General features: G+C 39.2%; 4 protein-coding genes across 6 annotated transcripts in view; 2 read left to right on the top strand and 2 right to left on the bottom strand.

Annotated features, from left to right (window-relative positions):
* The window catches only part of LOC131301245 (ribonuclease H2 subunit A), a 61,060-nt gene that overhangs the window by 27,508 nt on the left and 10,911 nt on the right, over nucleotides 1–22,641 (top strand). The gene's annotated exons all lie outside the window — the stretch shown is intronic.
* On the bottom strand, nucleotides 50–7,774 carry LOC131301244 (syntaxin-81-like). 3 transcript variants are annotated; one of them, XM_058327423.1, is made up of 9 exons: nucleotides 7,615–7,774; nucleotides 6,874–7,051; nucleotides 5,628–5,706; nucleotides 3,907–3,990; nucleotides 3,594–3,698; nucleotides 2,941–3,084; nucleotides 1,856–2,122; nucleotides 1,504–1,635; nucleotides 50–258 (listed from the first exon to the last, which is right to left on the bottom strand). In XM_058327423.1, the coding sequence occupies exons 3-9, from the start codon at nucleotides 5,703–5,705 to the stop codon at nucleotides 115–117; spliced, it is 954 nt and encodes a 317-aa protein (XP_058183406.1). In that variant the 5' UTR covers nucleotide 5,706; nucleotides 6,874–7,051; nucleotides 7,615–7,774; the 3' UTR covers nucleotides 50–114. The 3 variants fall into 3 exon arrangements, with proteins under 3 accessions (XP_058183406.1, XP_058183407.1, XP_058183405.1); XM_058327424.1 differs by lacking the exon at nucleotides 6,874–7,051 and having other exon boundaries at nucleotides 7,615–7,768; XM_058327422.1 differs by lacking the exon at nucleotides 7,615–7,774 and having other exon boundaries at nucleotides 5,628–5,708; nucleotides 6,874–7,472.
* On the bottom strand, nucleotides 9,384–12,948 carry LOC131301242 (N6-adenosine-methyltransferase non-catalytic subunit MTB-like). The gene is made up of 2 exons (XM_058327420.1): nucleotides 12,794–12,948; nucleotides 9,384–12,183 (listed from the first exon to the last, which is right to left on the bottom strand). Exon 2 carries the CDS (start codon nucleotides 11,929–11,931, stop codon nucleotides 10,387–10,389), a length of 1,545 nt encoding a protein of 514 aa, XP_058183403.1. The 5' UTR covers nucleotides 11,932–12,183; nucleotides 12,794–12,948; the 3' UTR covers nucleotides 9,384–10,386.
* LOC131299816 (synaptotagmin-3-like) lies at nucleotides 18,066–22,454 on the top strand. The gene is made up of 9 exons (XM_058325389.1): nucleotides 18,066–18,338; nucleotides 19,875–19,973; nucleotides 20,172–20,222; nucleotides 20,321–20,444; nucleotides 21,242–21,360; nucleotides 21,464–21,565; nucleotides 21,665–21,739; nucleotides 22,047–22,123; nucleotides 22,247–22,454. The coding sequence occupies exons 1-9, from the start codon at nucleotides 18,228–18,230 to the stop codon at nucleotides 22,452–22,454; spliced, it is 966 nt and encodes a 321-aa protein (XP_058181372.1). The 5' UTR covers nucleotides 18,066–18,227.

The raw sequence follows: 22,641 nt of genomic DNA, 5'->3' as shown, positions 1-22,641 counted from the left end.
AAAACTTACCACAATATTCCACAAAAAGAAAATCTAAGAGTGAGCAGCATTTCAGCAAGCAGAATAACCATATATTGCATCCAGGTAATGAAACTTATCTTTGTCTTCCTCCATTCAGCTATACCAATCAAGAAAGATGATTGAGAAAGTCATTACAAAAAGAAAGAGCAAAAGGAAAGTTCTACTACTGCTATTCCGTTGGATGGCTTGGGAAAGTTCTTTGTTTCCAAGTTCTACATTCTTTGTAGCTTCAACCGCCTGTTAAATTTGAAAGGTAGAAGAAAGATTACTACACCATAGCATAAATAGTATAATGAAGTGGAAAGAAACATCCTGTTGAAAATACAATCCTGTTGCATTTCAGTTGCTATGAACAAGTGAAACTAAGAGAGTAAATTTCACTAACCTCCCTTGAGGTTTCTGACAAATGGAGAGACCTCCCTTGAGGTTCCAAAAATGACACTGCCGCTACCTTACTTTTTTGAAACTATTAATACATATTCCCCCTTCCGTTTAATTATGCTTGGATGGTGTTAAATTTGACAACTGACTAAAATGCCCTCAGTTCATCATTATCTTCCTCTAACTTCCAAGTAGCAACTCTCTCAGACTAAAATGCCCTCAGTTCATCATTTTCCCTCTCCCACACACACCCACCCAACTTACACTTGATAAACGAGGCAAAATTAAAATTGAAAAAATGACAAAAGGAAAGACTAGAAAAATACACAAAACATTTTGAAATTTGAAGGATACATTTGTCTTTTAAGAGCCAAATCTAATACCATAACTGACTTAATTAACGGAAGGGGGAATCTATATAATAGTTTCAAAAGTAAGGGAGGGCAATGTCATTTCAAAACCTCAGGGGATGTCTTTGCATTAGTCAGAAACCTTAGGGGAGGTCAATGAAATTTACCCAACTCAATGTACTGCAGATATCAATCATCTACTAGCATATCCAGGCCAAGGCATTAATCTAAAGCCAGTTCTTTTGTGTTAAGATCCAAATGAGAACTATTGTTGCTCATGTAAAGGCAGCTATTAGACCAAAGATTGGTTTCGGTAGTAAATTTCTTGATTTCACTACATTTCTAACTTGTTCTTTTTCAAATGAAAAGAAAGATAATTGGGGTTCTGTGTTGCCAACACCAATAGTTTGGACAAGATGCACTGGCGTTGCAGAAATAACTTAGTTATGGATGGTAGTAGTGCTTTTGGGAAAATTGAGTCCGAGTCTTTTTCTTGAGACTTATCTGCTGCCAAGGAAGAAAACATGTATGGCGAAGTCCTTTTTTTGGGTGATGCTATATGATGTTCTCTCAATTTTTAACCGCAGTAGATATTTCTGAGTGTTGGAAACGAATTCCGAAAATACGACTAGCCCACAAGTTCCCATCACCTTCACTTGTTCGAGAAGATGGGGATGCCCAATGATGTACGTGTATACACTATACAGGCTAATTGTATAAACCAAACAAGGATAAAGAAGAGTAAACATACCTGATCATACAAAAACTCTATCTGTTGAGCTTGTTGCAGAACATGTGTTGACATGAGGTGATTCAAAGCAGACATTTCCACCATCTTCGTCTCAGTTTCTTGAGCAGCATCTAGAAGGCTAGTCAACTCCACCTGCACAAAGACAGAAGAGAGCAGATTTAGTATATAACTTACAAGCATGCCATGAAACATAACATCACAATTGTAGAACCACATGCATTGACAGAATTATAGGTCTTCCTTTGGGAGCAATAAGGACTAATGAAGCATGGGGATCATATCCGAATTGGGACCAACGGAATTTCAGCATTCATCCGGCAGAGAAGTCCTCAGGCAACCAAATGAAGAATACCTGAAGGGCACGAGTTTCATCATCCAAAAGTTGCTGCTGGACTCTTATAGGGTCAGTTTGAACCTCATCAGGCTCTATGAGCTCTGAGTGGTTAGGTTCCTTCAGCTCTATCTTGTTAGAATGAGAGTTGTCCGCAGATTTAGATGCAGCAACCCGCTTCAGTCTTCTTCTGGGTGTTGCTCGGTTAATAGCTTCTTGGAACCGTATCGCTCTAAGCTGGTCAAACTGTCTTGTTACTGAGTGAAGCCTTTCACTTAAAATCAACACCTGAAATTAGACAGAGGTGAAAGAAAGAACTATTCATGCATAATGTTAAAAAATGAAATCAAATGCTGCAGAGACAAGGTGGACACGTGTAATTCAGATAAATTTATAATACGAGTGCACAGACTTTACATTTCCTGATATTTAATCTGCCATTATTGCGAAACTTAAGAGGCATGGACACTTTCAAAGAAGACTGTGTCCGTGTCCCACAATATGATCTTAGGACACTCCCCAACTCGCACCGGATATTTGGGCATCACGAGGGCAAAGAAATCAATGCCAAAATCTAGGTCAAACCAAGCAAAATAAGCAATATGCCAATCAAACATACTGGGAAGTGGGAAGTTACCCATAACCGAATTTCTTATTGCAATATCTGTGTAGACCAATTTTTCGTCTGTTTAGTCAGGAAAGTCATGCATAGAATGACATCAAGCAAAGCTGTGTTCATGCACAGCCAGGTTGGATTTCAAAAATCACTCGTGCTTTTTGGTGAACAAGGGAAACGAAGAGGGGAGAAGAGGAAACTTTTCCCTCCCTTCCATTTGTTTGTCTCAGTAGTTCTCTCATTGCTGCCAGGGAATAAGTTGGTACAAATTTCAGTCTCAATCCTTTCTCTCCACTTTCCCTTTCGAAAAAATACCTTCTCCTTTTGTGTCTTCTTTTGTTTTACCTTCTTTTATCCCGTCTCTCTCTCCAGCCAACCATAGCATAAAAATCCAAAGCAGAGATTCCAGTCTCAATAGAATTTTACAGCAACAACAAATTGAAGTGATAAGTAACAGAGACATAGAAAGGGTCTAAAATTGATATCATACCACTCCGTGTTTGTGTGCAATAGTATCTGCATTAGAATGATCACCCTTTATGCCAAGCCACCTCTTCGAGTTTGACTCTTCATCATTTATACTAGATTTGAGAATGTCTATTTGTTCTTTGCATGCTTTAACAAAAACTGTAACCTGCAAAAATTTGGAATGGTAAAGTTAAATTTGTTCTCGACATATATAAAATGTGGATCAGTGACGGAAACCTAAAATGCCAGAATGGCAAAATTCATTTGTGTCAGCAAATATATTTTACTAAGCAGTGAAATCTAACCAACCTTGCTTTTTCATAAATATATAGAAACAAAAGAAAAGCAAGGGAAATGAATGATCAAGCATCTGCATGTTTTTAACATCCAAAATCCATTCAAGCAAAAGCCGATAAGGTTTTTAGACCAAGAAAAATCCATTCAAGCAAAATCGTAAAATCAAAGTTGTGGAACTCTTATTATGGCTTCGATTTTAGCTCCTTCAAGCAGCCTTCAGGCACAAGTTGCAAAAGTATCATACCACCCAAAAAAAACTGATTTACTATGATGTTCAGTATGTATTACAATTAAAATCATTCGCTATCGCTAGTGAACATTCTAGAATGGCCTATTTAATCTCACAGAGCACTGCAAAGGGTAGGTTTACAGACTTACTTCATGCTCAATACTGTCTCTCTCCTGCTCAGTGGTGCGGTGCAAGTCTACATAATCCTTCTTATGCTTCACCAAGAACTGTTCCAAAGCTCCGATGCTTTCAAGCTGAAAAAGGATGAAGAGAAGTTGATTCTCTAGTAAAACTGGGTGCATATTTTTATTGAAATGCTTATAGTATGAAACAAAAAGAAAAATGAAATAATTCCTCAGAAGCAAGAGGCAGCATCACTTGCAGCAAATCGATTTCTCATGTTTAGTATCAAATAATAACTGAAAACAAGAAATATAATTGTTTTAGTCTTAAAGCATATACCGTAGTCAATGCAGCTTTGGTAAAAGATGACCTTTGCCGAGGTTTGTGCATAATGAAAGATGCCATCACAGCTGCCAGTTTAGACTGTCAAAAGTAACCATAACTTGGTTGATGAGGATAATTCAGGGGAAAATAAAAAGACTATTGATACAAGAAAAACATCCAGCTTCTGTATATGTTCCAGTGCATCTACATGATAAAATATCATCCATGACTGCATCAGGCCTGACAATATTAAAAATCTGCACACCATCTTCCTTATATCTAACAACCAGATGTGACAGACTGGTCAAATTCTACCACCTAATTGTGATAATGAAGCCAGACTATACGCTGGAGCACAATATCCCTTTGCTATCAAACAACTTAAAGATACTCCACACATAAGGTGCGAGATATAGGAAAAGTAGGTGTACCATATGAACACACTGTCACACAGACATGCGGCATCTTAGATTTACAGAATCACTGGTACCAAGTTTTGAACCATGTCATGTTTCTTCCTAGCATCATCACGTGGGTAGTAAAGATAACGACATTTTCAAAATCCCTATTTGCCACTAGGTGATTATAGACGACAAAAAGTTTTGCACTAATACCAACTTCAAAAATCACAGTGGTTGTAAACTTCTCCAGTCATGTGGAGTCCACATGACTCCTGCCACATATAAGGCAAAGACCAATGAGTTCTTTTGCCATTTCATAGTGTCATCTCAGGTCACCATCCAACACCATGTACCCTTTCTCCTCCTCTTTTTTGTTTTTGCCCTCCAATTTTCTTCCTCCAAATACGTGCATCCAGATATGTGAACAGATCACATCTTCTATAGATCGCAGGTAAACCCAAGATCCTTTCAAGAAAGTTTTATATATCTTCAGCATTCAGATCTAAATATCATTTAAGAGCATCCAAACAAGATTTGAGAATATGCACAAAGTGGCTGCTCTCAAAATACCACTGAAACAATGACCCTCCTATACCTATTTTGGTTAATGTAGTCTTATGTAATGATTTCCCATTATATAAATAAGAGTTGATTGTGTTAGGGTTAGTTAACACAACACCCTATACACTTTTCCTATCATTCCAAACAACATGGTATCAGAGCAGGTTCACCATCCACCGTAGATATATAAAACCCTAGCCGCCACCCTCTACCACCATCATCATCTCACCACGAAACCATAAATCTACAGCCAACATCATCTCTACTGTAGCATCATGAACAATGTTCGCGCATATGTGATCAATGCTCGTGAACAGTGCTTGTTGGTTTCTCTCTCGTGCGACCTCTGTTTTCTCTTGGCAATCATCGTACCCTCCGGCGACTGTTTTTTTAGCCCGTCAGCCCCAGAAACTCCAAGCCCGGTCAATTTCAGCCCTCGAACAACCTAGAAATCCCTCATCCAGTGCTTGAAAATCCTTAAAACCCCAACCTAGCTCTTCTTCACTTTGAACAGCCCCAAATCAGGACTGAATGTGCCTGAATAGTGTTCAAAAGTACCAGTTTGTGTACCAAGTCCCCAAATCAAAGCCGAATGGCATCAAAGAGGGCAGGCCTAGAGACCCAATTAAATCCATATAAATCCATCATCCAGTAAGAGAATTGTTTGCGTTAAACCAAATGGCTGTGTCATAGCAAGAACAAAACCCAAGGATTCTCAATTAAAATGGCAGCCGAGTATAAATGACCAATTATTGACTCGAAAAGCAGACAAACCTCGTCATATCCCATAGATAAAGCTGAGCGGTGCACAGCATCTTTAAAATCTTCCATTCTGTCCCTGACTCTCGCCATACTCTAGCATCGAATGGATAAAGTGTAAGATATGACAACCTATGCAAAATAGCAACCTCGAAGATGCACGACAATGTTAAACAAACACGAGAATGAATGGCTTATAAAAACTAGCCCAAAAATATAACCACCCTTCAAACCCTGTAGATGTTCAACATGTAGCAGAATACCAGTTTCATTCATATTTTCCTTAGCAATCAGAAAGCAAAATCCCACTTCCGCATTAATCAAAGCCAAAGGTCTCAAAAAAGAGAATTCGCGTTGCAGAGAATTATGCAAAACACAGCCATATGAGGTGAATAAATAACAGGTTCCCTTCTTTTTGTGCTCATAAGACCATCTCCAAACCTTCCCCATTTTATGACCCAAACTGAAATTTTGGGTAAAATTATCAAAAATCCATCTCCAATGCTTTCGCAATGTGTACCCATTTTGAGGTTTTACCCATTCGCATCCCCAAATGAGGGACAACCCAAATCTTTTACCCAAAATTCCAACAGCTAATTTTTGTGGGTTCTGGTTGGTTCAGGTGGTGGTAGTAGGTGGAAACTGGTGGTTATGGCGGTGGATCTGATCGATGGAGGTGCTCCGCATTTGGGGTTTTAGGTGGGGACCGGTGGTTTAGCCAGGTTGCAGGAGAGAGAGAGAGAGAGAGAGAGAGAGAGAGAGTGCTGAGGTGCTCTGGCGAAGATGGCGGGGAAGATGATGGCGGGGAAGACGGAAACGAAACAGATTTATATATCTCTCTCTCCTCTCTCTTATATTTACATTATTGCCATTGGTTATCATAAAAATAACAAATAGGGGTCAAATTTGTGTTTAGGCATAGAAGATGCTCCTCCTCAAATTGAGTTTTTACTAAAAATTTGACTCAAATTTGTGGGGGGGGGGGGGGGGGTTTGGGGGCAATTGGAACAGTGAAACTCAGTATCCACAATATGCTGAAATTATGAAAATCCAATTTCTGATACATTGTTAAGAACTAAACCAGGGCCTGCCATGGGTAGTATCTGGATTGGGCATCCAAATTGTATTTCGAGGAGTAATTTAAGCATCTAAATTAAGCATAAAATCACAGCTAACAGTGATGTAGACGAGAGAGAAAGAGAGGGTACATACTCGATCAGCTAACAGTGATGTAGACGAGAGAGAGAGAGAGGGTACATACTCGATCTTGGGCTGGTTTTGATGGCGTTGAATTGAAGGAGGTGCAATTAATGGGAGTAATTTGTGACAACTGACAAGGATCAAATTCCTACTTTCATCCACCTCAATAAGTCTATGGAGCACGAAACCAGCCAACGCTCAAAAAACCCGACGCTGACGTGGCGTGGGCCCCACGTCAGCTTTAAGCCAAAATAAAAAGCGCTGTTAGTTCCCTCTCTTAGAAAGTGCCTTCGTGCATGAAACAAATCAATACAACTCAAGAAAGTGCTATAATTGGAGTGGTCACATAAGATTGATTAACGAGGGGACTTTCACGTAGCTGTAGGGAGCATCAATAACTATGCCTTTTAAAATCAGGAAACACAATCTAGGCGCGGAAAAACCTGTGATATGCTCTGCTACTGATATTAAACTTTCAGTTGGCACAACAATAAGACATTAGCTCAGTTGAAAAAGGTATGCATTATATCATTCAAGGACGTTAGCTTAATTAGTTCAAATGAAAAAATAAAAAACTCAAACCATCAGATAATCACTGATCAACGCATTCGAAGGATCCCAGATAATTGTGAAATATGAAACCAGAAATACATAGTTAGGGTTCGACCCAAAAAATCCCCAAGCCTTAATTTGTTTTTCTTGTTTGAACAAGTTATACTGAAATTAAAGGTTAGAATCGACTGAAATTGTAGGGCAACCCACAGATACATAGACGGGGAGAGAGAGAGAGACGGAGAGAGACCTTGGCGGTGGATTTGTCGTCTGTGGTGCGTCGATTTTCGCGAAGGGTTGGTCAACGGAGGTCGACCCGGTGGTGGTGGTCGCCGGAGATGAAGGTGCGGCTGGTGGTCGCGCGATCAGTTCGTCGACTTCCTCGTCCTCTTCTCTCTCTCTCTCTATTAGCGTGTTAAGTCCAGATCTGTTTTTTTTAGGGGCGATTCAAAATTCCAGCATTTTTTTTTCCTTTTTTGCTTAAAGCTTTTTTCTTTTTTTTTTGACATGGTTTTTTGCTTAAAGCTGAAGTGGGGCGTTTTGATGGGCAAAAGAAAGGGGAAATTAGAGTTACCCCCCTCTAACTATGCCTCGCGTACACTTACCCCCCTCTAACTTTGTTTTTTGGCACTTAACCCCCTCAAACTAACGGAAATTCAAACGGTCATAACTTCTTCATCCAAAATCGAAAATATGCAAATTATATATTGATTTCGAGGTCTTGAAGTCAGCTTTCTAATGACATCAAAATCACATTACGATTCAAAGCACACAGAAAGTTATGATCAAAATGGTCTTTCTGTATACCAGCCCTTACTCTTTTGATCATAACTTTCTGTGTGCTTCGAATCGTGATGTGATTTTGATGTCATAAGAAAGCTGACTTCAAAATCTCAAAATCGATATATAATTTGCATATTTTCAACTTTGGACGAAAAAGTTATGACCGTTTGAAGTTATGACCGTTTGAATTTCCGTTAGTTTGAGGGGGTTAAGTGCCAAAAAACAAAGTTAGAGGGGGGTAAGTGTACGCGAGGCATAGTTAGAGGGGGGTAACTCTAATTTCCCCTTTCTTTTGCCCATCAAAACGCCCCACTTCAGCTTTAAGCAAAAAACCATGTCAAAAAAAAAAGAAAAAAGCTTTAAGCAAAAAAGGAAAAAAAAATGCTGGAATTTTGAATCGCCCTTAAAAAAAACAGATCTGGACTTAACACGCTAATAGAGAGAGAGAGAAGAGGACGAGGAAGTCGACGAACTGATCGCGTGACCACCAGCCGCCCCTTCATCTCCGGCGACCACCACCACCGGGTCGACCTCCGTTGACCAACCCTTCGCGAAAATCGACGCACCACAGACGACAAATCCACCGCCAAGGTCTCTCTCCGTCTCTCTCTCTCTCCCCGTCTATGTATCTGTGGGTTGCCCTACAATTTCAGTCGATTCTAACCTTTAATTTCAGTATAACTTGTTCAAACAAGAAAAACAAATTAAGGCTTGGGGATTTTTTGGGTCGAACCCTAACTATGTATTTCTGGTTTCATATTTTACAATTATCTGGGATCCTTCGAATGCGTTGATCAGTGAGTATCTGATGGTTTGAGTTTTTTATTTTTTCATTTGAACTAATTAAGCTAACGTCCTTGAATGATATAATGCATACCTTTTTCAACTGAGCTAATGTCTTATTGTTGTGCCAACTGAAAGTTTAATATCAGTAGCAGAGCATATCACAGGTTTGTTGAATGAGACTCTGGCCGGTTTTTTTCAGACTTCTAGAGGTTTGCGTCAAGGCGATCCTCTCTCCTCTCTCCTTTTTATCTTAGTTGTTGAATGAGACTCTGGCCGGTTTTTTTCAGACTTCTAGAGGTTTGCGTCAAGGCGATCCTCTCTCCTCTCTCCTTTTTATCTTAGTTATGGAGGTGCTCAGCAAGACGATTCAAAAAGCGGTCGAAGGGGGCTTTTTACATGGCGTCGAATTGGGAAGGGGGAATGGTTTGAGCTTGTTGGTTTCGCACATTCTTTATGCCAATGATACTCTTTTGTTCTGCAATGCAGAGCTAATGGAGGTGGGATAACTTAGATGTGTTCTTTTGTGCTTCGAGGTTGTTTCTGGACTTAAAGTGAATTTGGGAAAATCTAAAATGATCCCTATTGGGGCAATCGACGATATTGGACCTCTTGCTCAGATTTTGGATTATAGGGTGGCGTCGCTCCCGACAGAGTATTTGGGATTGCCACTCGGTTCAGCCTTCAAATCAAAGTCAGCATGAGACAAAGTTGTGGAAAGAGGTTGGCGGGTTGGAAGCGTCAAGATATTACTAAAGGAGGCAGACTCACTTTAATTAAAAGTACGCTCTCTAATTTGCCCACTTTATTTCATGTCCTTGTTTGTTATTCCGGTTTCGGTTGCAAAAAGGTTAGAGAAGATCCAAAGAGATTTTCTTTGGAAAGGTGTGGGGGAAGAATTCAAGTATCATTTAGTTGATTGGGATACGGTTTGTGCTCCTATTAGAGAAGGGGGTTTGGGTGTGAGGCGTCTAAAGTTGTTCAATCAAGCTTTGTTGGGCAAATGGCTTTGGAGATTTGCGTGTGAAAGGGAGAGATGGTGGAGAACGATTGTAGTAGCTAAGTACGGTAGCGAGTGGGGAGATTGGTCGGCCCTCAATGTGAGATTGCCTTACGGGGTTGCGCTATGGGGGGGGGTATCATGAATGGTTCGGATGCTTTTGAAAAGAATATTCATATGGTGGTTGCGATGGGAGTAGGATGAAATTTTGGGAGCATTTGTGGTGTGGGGATGTCAGATTGCGAGAGGCTTTTCCGAGTATATATCTTTTGGCTCATGATAGAGATACAAATGTCTTTGATTATCTCCATTTTCAGCATGGGGCTCCCGTTTGGGATATTCGTTTGCGTAGGGATGTGTGCGATTGGGAGGAGAATGCTTTGATTACTTTGCTTCAAAGAGTGTATGATATTCGTAGAATAGGTGAAGGGGAAGACGAGATGCGTTGGAGCTTGTCTAAATCCGGGGTCGCGTGCCAGAGTCAACAAAATTTTGGGAGTAGTCATTCTGCTCTCCTCTAGAAGGAGCTTTACCCAGAGGTCCACTAGTTCTAGCTGAAACCCAATTTCCATAGGCTTTATCTTGTGGCTGACCTTGTCCAATTTGTACCATAGCATCAACACCAGGAGTAGATACATTTGAGGGCACTCCACTCCCAGGCCCTGGTTGATTAAAATACATACCAGGATTTGGTGGGACCCCCATATTAGGAGAAAACCTTGCACCTGATGGTCCAGAAGGAAGACCTGGTGGAATAGCTAACATGTTCATCTCAACACCTTGAGCTCCGGGCCAAAAAAGGGGTGGTGAAAATTGTGGGATAAAAATACCGTGAGAAATTGGGGGACCCAGAGCAGGAGACATGCTAGGAGTTAATGGTAGTATTGGTCCAAGTGGTCCGAAAGGTGATCCTATTATAGGCATCGGGGTTCCAAACAGTTGGTTGTCTCTCCCTGTTGACCTACCCCTTCCTCCCCTTCCAACTCTACTCCCTTTAGCTCCTTGTGAAAATGGCCTACTGAAAGAAACCGGTTGCTGGTTCCCATGTGAAGTCTGTGAAACACTACTAGAACTATGGCCTCCACCAGTACGATTGGGCATAAAACCTTTATCGGTCAATTCTTTATCCAAATATCTATCATTTAAATCATTGCCGGATTGCCCAAACTTATACATATCAATATTTCCTGCTTTGTCCTCTTGCGGATAGGTCCACTCATTATTTGGTGTAGCCAATTTTGCATCAGCTTGCAGAGCTGCTTTGGTGCTCCGAACAAAGGTGGATCTGGACTCCTCTCTTCCATAATCAAAGGGCTTGGTTTGGATCTCTATCACGTCATAATTATCATTTGAAATACCGTAATTTGTCGAGGTTTTGACAGCCTCAGTCCATCTCGCATCTTTTCTACCTCCAAAACGACCCTGAGGCCATTTATTGTCATTCCTATCACACCCATAAGTGATATCCACATCTTTCGTCTCTGCATAATTGCTGCTGGGTTGCCTTCTTTTCCAATTATCTTTAGAAGAATCTTCTTGGTTCCTCTTTCTCTCACTCGAGCTTTCATCTCTTCCTTTAGAGTTATCATCCCTCCCTCCATCATTTTCTAGTTCTTTTCGCTTAAATCCAAAACCTCTTTCGTAACCCACCTCATAGTTTTCTGATTCATGATGAAGCCTTCCACTCTTATCTGGGGTCCTAAAAAGGTGGTCTCCATCTCTTCTACTTTTGTCTCGGATGGTTTCCCTCCTCTCCAAATGCATAGAATCTCTGTCCGACTCCTTGTCAAGCTCCCTTTCATCTGGTCTATCATGTTTGCCTTTAGTCCTGCTCTGGGACTTGGACAAGTCATGATCTAATAACTTTGAATCGGCTATAATTCTCTCACTTTCATCAGCTTGACGTGGAGACCTCTCTCCACCAGCATGCTTATTCTCTTCTTCTCCATCCAGATACAAACTGCTCAATTTCTCCAACGAGCTCTCTTGTTGCTTCGTCATCTCCTTTGAACTTAATTCTATTATTGCTTCATAACCGTGTCCATCACTATTGACTTTGTTGGAGAGGGTTTCAACTTATCCCCAATACTTCTCCTCTTTCCACAATCATCTACTCCATCAATTTTGTCTCCATCCCCGGACTTTCTCGACTTACTTGACCTCAGCTTCCTCTCATCAGCCCCCTTCCACATTCCTCATGATCGATGGTTCTCTCACTCTTCAAACCTGAACCATGCCTCCACAAAAAAGACACTATTGTGAAGAAACAAAGTTTCTATTAGACTTCTGAGCTAAAGTGACTGGGTTACAATAAACGGCATCAAAGACAAAACACAAATAATGCTCCAGCAGCAGTTTACCCAAAAATCAAGTTCTAAGGACTAAGGAGCCAATTTTCATGGAGGCATCTCCAGCAAATGCACTTACCCTTTGAAATTTTATTGCATTAAATCCTTAAAACAGAAACTTTAACCTCTTGCCTACCCCCCACCAACAATGCAGCTTGGAGTGCAATTCCAAGTACTTTTCTACCAAATTACTAAATGAAACCCACTAACCATACGCGTAATCATGCAAATATGGACAAATAAACAGATGTATGTAGAACCTCTTAAGCCTAAGAATATGAAATCAATAGATGGTTGCAAGTGCCATTTATCTCCTAATACATCTTTTCAAGAAACGGCATAGATAAAGTATAAAACATCAAAACTAACGCACTAAGATCCTAAAAACTGTAACCCAAACAAACCCAGAAACGGCATTCAAGTTAGCCATAGCACCAGGGGAAAAAAAATTACTGGAATAACACATCCGTATTGCGAAACTAAAAGATTGATGAATCTGGTTCAGTTGTTCGTACCAGTAATTGGACGTTTCAACACATTAATCGAGAAGATTACAAGAGCAGGATATTCGAACAATGCTACGAGCTGAAGGAATCGGAGGAAAATGCTGTTTAGGTTTAGCCGGGAAGAGAGAGAGATGACCTGCTGAGAGAGATCGTGATGGCGTCTTCATTGTCGGCCCATAGAAAATAAGCTCCTTGAAAATTGGGCCTCGAAATGAAAAGGCCCATCTGAAGTGAACCCAACTGGTGTTATTGGGCCTTGTTCTTTTGTTGAATAGTTAGGGTTCATTCCTATATGACTTAAATGCCCTTTCAAGAGATAAAATGAAAACGTCCTTTATTTGGGACTATATATATATATAATATATGAGACTGGTAATTAATATACTAGTTTTATGCTTCACAATATTAGTTCAACAAAAACTATAATTTTAGCCCTTTACGTGTATTGATGAATTTCAGTGCGACTTGATTACTACGTGTTGTCCATATGTGATTCCTCGATTCAAAATTTCGAACTAGGAGTCTACTCGATAGAGCCTAGGATTTTCTATAACTGATTTTAATTGTTTATCTTATTAGATTGGCCAAGTATATTCTTCACGAAAATGAAAAGAAAAAAATCGAGTTACGTAGTATTATAGTAGCGTGTTGAAAACACAATTCAACCAAAACGAGACAGAGAAGCTTGCTCGAGTGTGAGGTGGCGAATTACAAAACAACAAGGAAAAGAATAACAATCCAAATATTGGTAATAAAAAGACCTACCTCGGATATATAGTAGTTGGGAAGATCATCTACCCCCAGATCATAGAATTGTTTAAAAGGAATATTACTAGAAAGATTAGCATAATCCTCTTATTTAAGTACTAAACCCAGGCTACGTACGTGACCGACCCACTAATCTGTCATTGGAAGAAGTAGTGCATGTATGTTTGAATTGCTAACGTTGGAAGTTAGAACCGGTCAATCTCATGGATCAAGTTTTTTTTAATTCTGATAATAGGTGTCCAGGTCCGCTTACGTGCACCTTGACTAATCTAGCTTGGTGGTTTAATCTCACTGCTCACTTGTCGGGAGTTGAGTAAAGTCGGAACAAAACTTCGTATAGACTGACCCCAAAATAGTTGATAATATCTGAGAGATTTGGAACCTGAGATCTAGGAGATGTGGATATGTTTTCTTCTTTGGAAATTCTACTATTTATGCTCTAATTTAACTAAGCCCTTTAGGCAAATGTCCACTTGGCATTAGTTCCTTAATTATTAAGTAAAGGATCAATTGAATAAAGAATGAGCTTAGTGAACATCGCACGTAGTTAACGTTCCTCGTAATTTGCCAAACTTTTGGGTTCAATGTGGTGGGTTTTACTTTGAGGTGGTAAACGACAATTACAACAACAATAGCAATGCATAGTAAAGGTAATTATCGTATCTCAAATATAATTATTAGCATTAATTGCATGCTATTAAGTAATTATTAATCGTATAGAGAGAGAGTTTTAATACTCTAGCTAAAGTGAACTTGAAGTTTTCACCATTTCAATCCTTATTTTTAGGTAATCGAATATCCGAACGAGCTTGCGCACATTTTAGCTAATTTCGGAGTTTTGAAGGTAACGATCGAGCATAACCCCTAATGACCCAAATGTTTGGGATGGTTGGTCTCCGTGGAATTCGAACATGCGAACTCATGATCAAAAGCAATTATTGTTTTTGCATGCTCATTTTGCCAACCCCTCGGGGTTATTCACCATTTCAATCCTTATTCTATTTATATATTCTACTAGTATAAGTTTGACGGATGCCACTAATAATTTCCGTCTACTTTCCATAGCAAAAAACGTCACCAAGGTTGATCTGGAGGATCAAAATATATACAGGAAATATACTAGTAGTATTTGATAAGGTCAAAATTAGATAAGTTTAAATACTTTTAATGTATCAAAGATGACATTTTCTTTTGTAGTGTGAGTCACGATACTAATTGTACAACGCTCACAACAATCTAATAGTTGAAGGACTAAATTGGAAATGCATCTCTCTCATCATTATGCAACATCTCGGCATCATCATGGATTAATGCTCAACAAAACCCATGAAAATAAGGATTGTCTCTGGCTTGATGTGAGTACAAACAGGCCGATTAATAAGGATTGTCTCTAGATGATCATGGATTAATGTGAGTACAAACAGGCCGAGCCTTATCCTCTCCCTTCTCTCTAACTTTCTCTCTCTACAAACCGATCTCAGGGTTTCGCCTGGGGGAGGGGCGGTGCCTCCCCCCCCCCCTTCTCTCCACCCACTCACCTCCTCCCTACTCCTCCTTTGGGTGTCTCCTCCACAGTGGTAGATTTGTGCAGTGCAACCGGCGAAAGGGTCACGGCCAGTGGCTGTTTTTGGCCCGTTTTCAGTTGGGTTTCCTCCAAGTCCTCTCTCTGATCTGGAAGGTAGCGGCCATCGGTGGTGCTTTGGGCCAATAACGCTGTGGGTGAGTTTGGGGTTTCTGTTTTAGTTTTGTCTCTGGCTTGTCCAGTTATTCCGGCTAGTTTCTCCAGTCTGGCTCTGTTTCCAGTATGGGTTTCCCCAGATCTGGAGGGTGTGGTGGTGGGCAAATTAATAAGCCTTAGTTAGTTTTCTTGTTTTCTGTTCGGTTTTTCTCCGTTTCCAGAGTATGGTTGTTCGTCTTCGCCGGTGAAATGGGTTGCGCCGGCGCGGTGCGGTCTCTGGCAGTGGTGCGGTCGACGACAGTTCTGGTTTAGGAGCAGATTTCATCCGTACTTAAGGCTATGGTTTGAGCTGGGCGTCCCTCTGAGCTCTACTACTTCAATCGGAAACGGGTTCATTGCCCTGCATTTATGTATGGTCTGCCTTTGGCAGAATGTGCTTAGGAGCCTCCTAGTGGATGTGCTTCGTGTCTAGGTTGTAGTAGTTTTGGTTCTTGCCTGTATTTTCTGATGAAATCGTTGTAGCCTTCGGGTTTTTACCTTCGGGTATTGTGAAATGAAACTGAATTGACTGATCAAAAAAAAAAAACCCATGAAAGTTATTAGAAGAGTGATTTTGGAGGGGTACGGAGAAAGGGAAAATTAGTTAATATTCTTGGAGCACCGTCACATGGTATCCAAAACTCTTTATTCATCACACATTTTGTGTTGAGCTCACTCTCAAAAAGGCTTATTAATCTGGACACGGGTCGTTTTTAAAGGTAAATCCTTCCGGACCTTCCCTCAAGATATGAAGTTTGATTTCCCATGGGGTTGTGACTAGTATGGTCACACAACTCCCCCGGAGGTTTGGGTTGCGCAGCCAAATTCATATAGTGACTTGACTGTAGGACTGTTCCTATGTTACTAAAAATTAAAAAAAGTTATGCTTAGATATGGAGTATTTATTAGTACTAGACTACTAGTTGTGCAAGTTTTTTTTTATTTTGTGTACCCTTAAGTTTTATACGGATTGGGGATTCTTGCGGTGCGGCCTGCACTGCAGAGTGTGTAGGACGGACGATCCAGCCGTTCATTTTGACACCGACGGCCCGAATTTAATCCCAGCCCCTATTGATCCGAGCCGTCCATTATTTGGATTAAAATCTGAGTCGTCTATTACTGAAATGGACGGTCCGGATGCGTCCTACAAAGCCTGTTGGCACCCCGCTTACATGATTTTCGGATCCGTTTTGTACACCCAAATCCGTGATTGTCCACGTGGCATAAGTTTAGTCAAAGTATGTAGTGTCCTCATTGTGTCCTAGCGCCCACGTGATCCAGTAACTTTTGATGGCTGACCTATGCAATTACAGATCATATGCGCCCGCAGGTGTAGCCTATCACTCAATCGGTCGATGAGGTTTTTTTTCACGGTGCCTCCGTAAAAAAAGTTTATGCACAGTCTTATTTCATTGTTCGTTTCGATAATTGACGATCTAAATTTTAAGTAAACTATTCATGCGAATATGTTATTTAAAATCTGGATCACCAAAAATTCTTTTGAATTTGTGAGATTGTTCACCTCTATGAAAACCTTCTTTTCGGAACCTCCGCAGAAAAAGTTTTTCTCTTAGTTTATAAACAAGCTTGCGTACGGTGGATCCTCTACTCCATATTTTTTTTTATATAACTCTGGTGTCCAGACCAACGTTCACCTCATTATGAGAGGAGATTTGATTCTTATACGTGTCTAGCAACAGGTATAAGAATTAGTATAACGAACGATTGAAGAAATGCATACATGATACATACGTGATCTAGGTCTTGCTTCGTATAGTACTTTGTTAATTCATTTATGGTTTACACGACTTCGGCAGATAAAACAACCATCAAAGGTTATATATGCTTGTTCATCGAGCAGGTGATTTAATTTGGACTAGTTCACTTCGTGACCATTTTATAGGTACTCTCTCTGTTTCCATTTTTTAGTTCATCGTTTTATTCTAATCGGATAGTTTATTGATTATATTTTTCGATTGGTAGTTCAATTCGTAACCATTTTATAGGTACTCCCTCCGTCTCCATTTTTTAGTTCATCGTTTTATTCTAACCAGATAGTTTATTGATTATATTTTTCGATTGGTAACACTTTTTAAATGCAATAAGAATTTTGTTTGATGGCTCTCGATCAGTATTAGTAAACAAAATTTTTAAAAATCACCTAAAATCTCATAGATTACAAGATATAATCAAATAAAAAGTGGCACGGACTCTCAAGTATGACTTAAAAATTGAGACGGAGGGACTATTAGAGAATTAGCCCAAGGACCTCACTCAGATTCTAGTATTATTATATTATTATTATTTGCCGTTGCTCGATTTATTTCTAGAAATCTCGAGAATTCATCATCTTCATCCCATAAGACAACTCACAAACCACTTTCAAGTTTCAACTCCTAATACCAACATAAATTTGTTTTTTTTTTTTCCTTTCAATTCGTTATCTTTTTAAATCTCGTATTCATTACTCATTTATTTTCAGTTTTTTAAACTATAAATGACAACCACCAAAGAACACCAAAAAATTATTAATCTCGACCGTTAATTGATGAAATCGACGATAATAAAAGTCAAAAGCTACTATAGTTAAAAAAATCTCGTGCATGGGTAAAAACATTTTTTGAAATTTTCCTCGTAAAAGAACAATACAACAAATGCCTCCTTTTTTCTTTTGGGAAAAATTGGATTCTAAAACCAACACAAACAAGGGCAATAGCGTCATTTAATCAGACAGTTCAGTGTATATTTAAAGGTTCGAGTGTTTCACTTTTTTGAAGCAAATACTCCAGTGCTTCTCTGTTTTTGGCGGTTTTATCTGATACTCCTTTTCGATACGTTCGTTAGTTTCTTCCCCAGAAAATACTCTCTCTCTCTCTCTCTCTCTCTCTCTCTGCATTGATTTGTTTTCCATATCTTCAATAACCCATCTCTCTGGCTGGAGTTTGACTTCAAATTCAAATGGGTTTTCTAAGCACTTTCTTGGGAATTCTTGGCTTTGGTATTGGACTCCCATTCGGAATCCTAGTTGGGTTTTACTTCTTCGTCTATTCTAAGCCCAAAGATGTTGAGGTAACCTTTTCTGCACAGAATCATCTTCATAGTCCTTGTTTAATCTTGGGTACATACAACGCCATAGTAGTTCTTGTTAAATCGATGAGCACAGATACTAATTAGTTCTTCTCTTGTCATTGCATGAGGAGAGATCAATAAGTATTTGATCGATGATTACATTCACCAAGAACCATGTATATACAGTTTGACATATAGATAATTGGATACATAAGTTTTTTGTTTGCTCATTGCTTGTAGAAATGATTAGATACACCTGAGTTTTCAGGTTTCATTTTGGTTCTCTCTCTCTCTCTCCAGATGTTCTGTATAAATTGGGATTTTCTAGGATCTTGTTCCTGGCCTTCTGCTTTGCTGGCGACAGTGAGAATATGACATAATGTTTTTTTTTTCCCTCCGCTAAGTTTCTTATTTTTTAATTACTTATTTTTCGTTTTACGAGATAGATCATTCTCTCACGATATATCACCTTTTAATTCAAAAAATAATTACTTATTTTAGTTGGTGGAACGCACTCTAATTGTTTGCCATCTGTCTTTTTTGTTTAAATTTGACCATAGGACTCGTTTTAATTTTGTTTGTAAATTAATATTTTCTGTCTATTCCAAAGGAATTTTATTTTCGTGTTGTCTATACCAGTGCACAATTGCTAGACTTGTATGGTCTTCTTCTGACCTGTTAAATTGGTGATTGCTTGCACGTTTGACTGTTCATAAATTTCCTGAGTATCTTACAAATCTTTTTTCTATGTCTCTATCACCTTCTACTATTTAGCGTTTCATGGTGTTAACAACTGTGTTGACCAGTTATGTTTTTTGGGTTTTGTGCCGGCGACTATCTCAGTAGGAACGGAATGATCCTATTTTATGTGCCCTCTGCCCATGGAGGAAGAATTTATCTCCATAGAAGTATAGAACGAATTTATCTCGGATTTTGAAATGGTTGGTATGATTCATTGAAGACCGCTGACAGTGTATTCGTATGTAACATCAACCGGATACTCAGACTAAAATTAGCCTCTCGGTGCAAAAAATACACCTTGACCTGTAGGCTCATTTGTAAAAACATGGAATAGATAATCCATTGGATCGGACTGATAGTGGAGCGATGAATAATAGCTTATTCCCAAGGCATTGCATATCTGTTTCGTGGGATTCCTTATCAGATAGGAGATAATTTAATCCGGACTGCAAAAATTTCAAAGGCAGAACATGTCGTCCTCTAAGATTTAATGTCCAATCACATACTTCGATTTGAACAAACAAACAGGACTGTATACTACAACCAATCAATTTCTTATGTTGTTGGATGTGATCATGAAGTACTTCATCAGTTGTCTTATCCTTACTCAGAATCGGTTTTGCATTTTAACTATAGCGTAGTATTAACTTTCTCACTTCAGAGCCTTCACTAAAAAAGTTGTTGATTGTGCACTAAAATAAGCTAACGAAAAGGGGCCTTTGAATATGATTTTGTGTAGGTTTCAACTCCAAAATGTAGCTCTAATTCTTTGAATCTTGAATTATGCAATTACAGAATCCCGTTGTTAGGCCCCTTCACAAGATGGACACGACTACTTTGCAAGAAATTCTGCACGAGATTCCGCTCTGGGTGAAGAGTCCGGATTATGACCGAGTATGCTTTACCTTTCAGGCTTTTACAAGATTTACCTTTTCATTTCACTCTTAAGGACTTCACTTGGTCTGGTCAGGATTTAAAAGCAAATTCAAAAGCACATTTCTTAAGGGGTATTCCCTCAAGGTGATTACATGCCAGAGCCACGCGTAGTTGGTTTAAATCTTTGTTTATCGTTTAATTTGCATGATTATGCAGGTGGACTGGTTAAACCAGTTTCTGTTGGATATGTGGCCTTACCTTGACAAGGTGAATATAAATTTGTAAGGGTTAAAAAGTGATTTGTTAGCTTACAAAGTTTAAAGTCTATGATTAATTAGACTAAGCTTAATTATTGAATTACGCAGGCAATTTGTAAGACCATAAGGATCATGGCTCGACCTATATTTGCAGAGTACATCGGCAAATATCAGATAGAATCGATTGACTTTGGCAATTTAAGCCTTGGAACTCTCCCTCCTATAATCCAAGGTGAGTATAGATATGTTAGATAACATTTGTCCTGCTCCGTGGATCAAAAGTCTTATTGATGTACAATTGCTCCATTTCCTTGTTGATGGTTTGATTTTTGGTCAACATGAAATGGCTCAAACCATTTTCTTTATTCTACATTTATGTGTGATTTTATGTTGGGATTAGCACGTATTCTGGTGCTAATTTTCATCAGTTGCAAACACAATACACAGGGTACATCACACATTGACCCTTGTTTGTGTCATTATACCATGTTTCCTGATCATCGCGTCTTTATTTGTACATCCACTCTTGGTCTACAAGATCTGATAATGGGGACCTCAGATCTTACTTCGTCATCTTCTTGAGAAGGCTTTTCACTTGTCGAGGCTGTGTCCTACTTTGTCTGAGTCGGCCAACCATGAGTGTGCGGGACTCAAGGAGGAGTTGTTAAATTTTATCTGTTCTGAATAAGATGTTGATTTTTCCTCAGCAAATTGCCCTTGAAAATAACTATATCTTCCATTGGCACCACCAAACTTATGGAAATGATAATTTAACCTATAGTTGTAGTTTTTCTTCCGTTTTCCATCCGTGATTTAACCTTTTTCCCATTCGGAATTTAACGCATTTGGAGTGTAGGCTAAGAAAATTGATGTGTATGTTTTTCGATAAAGTCTTGCTTCCAATAGACAAAAATTCTGGTCCGCCCCTGGCAGAACCTAAGGTGACATGGTGGTCTCAGACCCCTGAGTGATTTTCTGTGATTCAGCGTTGTTAAAACTTTTCTAATTTTTCCCTTCATAACTTGGCAGGTATGAAAGCCTACGATACTGAAGAGAGAGAACTGGTCATGGAACCGGCTATGAAGTGGGCTGGAAATCCAAACATAACTCTGGTGTTGAAAATTTTATCTCTAAGCATCACAGTTCAGGTCAGGAGATCCTAATGACACTATCATTAACAAAAGAATGTTTGTTTTAGTTCCTATATAGAGGATGTATTTGTTCGGGAGGATTGATTATGTTTCTTATCAGTTAGTGGATCTACAAGTGTTTGTGGCACCGCGGATAACGTTGAAACATCTCGTGCCTACTTTTCCATGTTTTTCAAGCATGGTCGTTTCTTTGATGGAGAAGGTAAGAGGAAAAGTTGATTATACCAAATAACTATCTCATTTCTCTCAATCTTAGAATGGAAATAACTAACTTATTAGCTATTATTGTCATATGCTGCAGCCACATGTGGATTTTGGACTGAAAGTACTGGGAGGGGATATTATGTCCATACCTGGACTTTACCGATTTGTACAGGTGCTGCATTGACCATTCATTCAGCTGTAGGCTGTGTTTGGATCATGACTTTTGTTTAAGGTTGTGTTGGGATCATGGAGTTGGAAACTAAGAAGATACTACTTTTTATCATGGAGTTGGAAACTAAGAAGATACTACATTTTGGAAAGTAAGAAGATGCTTGAAGAATCTAAATTCATTTCTTTGGTTTCTCCATCAACCTTCCTCACGATACAATAATTCATGATCCTAACACAACTAAATAGTTTAGTGGTTTTCAGTTTTAAGCAAAGTCTTTCGCCCACTCATTTTCCATTGCACCTTGCAGGAGACAATTAAAAAACAAGTTTCAATCCTTTACCACTGGCCCCAAACCCTTGAAATACCCATACTTGATGCGTCCACGTAAGTTCACAGCAGAACAATATTAACCTCTATATTATTTTCAACTTTATCGGAGCAATGTAACCTCAAATCATGTTCTGGTTTTTTCTATGCATCAAAAACTGACTTGTTTTCTTTTGATAGAGTGGCGGTAAGGAAGCCTGTGGGAATATTACATGTCAAAGTTATACGGGCAATCAGACTTTTGAAGATGGACTTAATAGGAACATCGGATCCTTATGTTAAGCTCAGTCTGAGTGAAGAAAGGCTGCCGGCAAAGAAAACAACAGTCAAGAAGAGGAACTTGAATCCAGAGTGGAATGAGAATTTTAGTTTGATGGGAAAACACTAAAGATGAAAAAACAAAGATAACGAAACGGTAAATTTTTTTGACAAAGATGTTTCAGAGGAGAACCAAACAAGGTGTGAACTCCCCATTCCTAAGGGAGCGACTATTCGCAACCCTTTATTTTTTCTATTAGCTCACTTCCTTCACATAACCCATCTCTAATATTTTAAAATAAAAATTTACTCCATAT

Source organism: Rhododendron vialii, chromosome 9a (assembly GCF_030253575.1).
Source record: "Rhododendron vialii isolate Sample 1 chromosome 9a, ASM3025357v1".
NCBI classification, from domain to species: Eukaryota; Viridiplantae; Streptophyta; class Magnoliopsida; order Ericales; family Ericaceae; genus Rhododendron; species Rhododendron vialii.
The sequence above is the reverse complement of the archived record's forward strand: the minus strand, read 5'-3'. Positions and strand labels throughout refer to the sequence as shown.

What these genes read in the sequence shown, in the direction of transcription:
- LOC131301244 (XM_058327423.1), bottom strand. Translation starts at nt 5,705, where the DNA reads ATGGCGAGAGTCAGGGACAGAATGGAAGATTTTAAAGATGCTGTGCAC. An exon ending in CCAAAGCTGCATTGACTACG is followed by an intron (nt 3,699 to 3,906) that starts GTATATGCTTTA and finishes ATCCTTTTTCAG; the next exon opens with CTTGAAAGCATCGGAGCTTT. An exon ending in TAGAGTTTTTGTATGATCAG is followed by an intron (nt 259 to 1,503) that starts GTATGTTTACTC and finishes CAAATTTAACAG; the next exon opens with GCGGTTGAAGCTACAAAGAA.
- LOC131301242 (XM_058327420.1), bottom strand. Translation starts at nt 11,931, where the DNA reads ATGACGAAGCAACAAGAGAGCTCGTTGGAGAAATTGAGCAGTTTGTAT.
- LOC131299816 (XM_058325389.1), top strand. Translation starts at nt 18,228, where the DNA reads ATGGGTTTTCTAAGCACTTTCTTGGGAATTCTTGGCTTTGGTATTGGA. An exon ending in CTCTAAGCATCACAGTTCAG is followed by an intron (nt 21,361 to 21,463) that starts GTCAGGAGATCC and finishes GTTTCTTATCAG; the next exon opens with TTAGTGGATCTACAAGTGTT. An exon ending in TCGTTTCTTTGATGGAGAAG is followed by an intron (nt 21,566 to 21,664) that starts GTAAGAGGAAAA and finishes CATATGCTGCAG; the next exon opens with CCACATGTGGATTTTGGACT.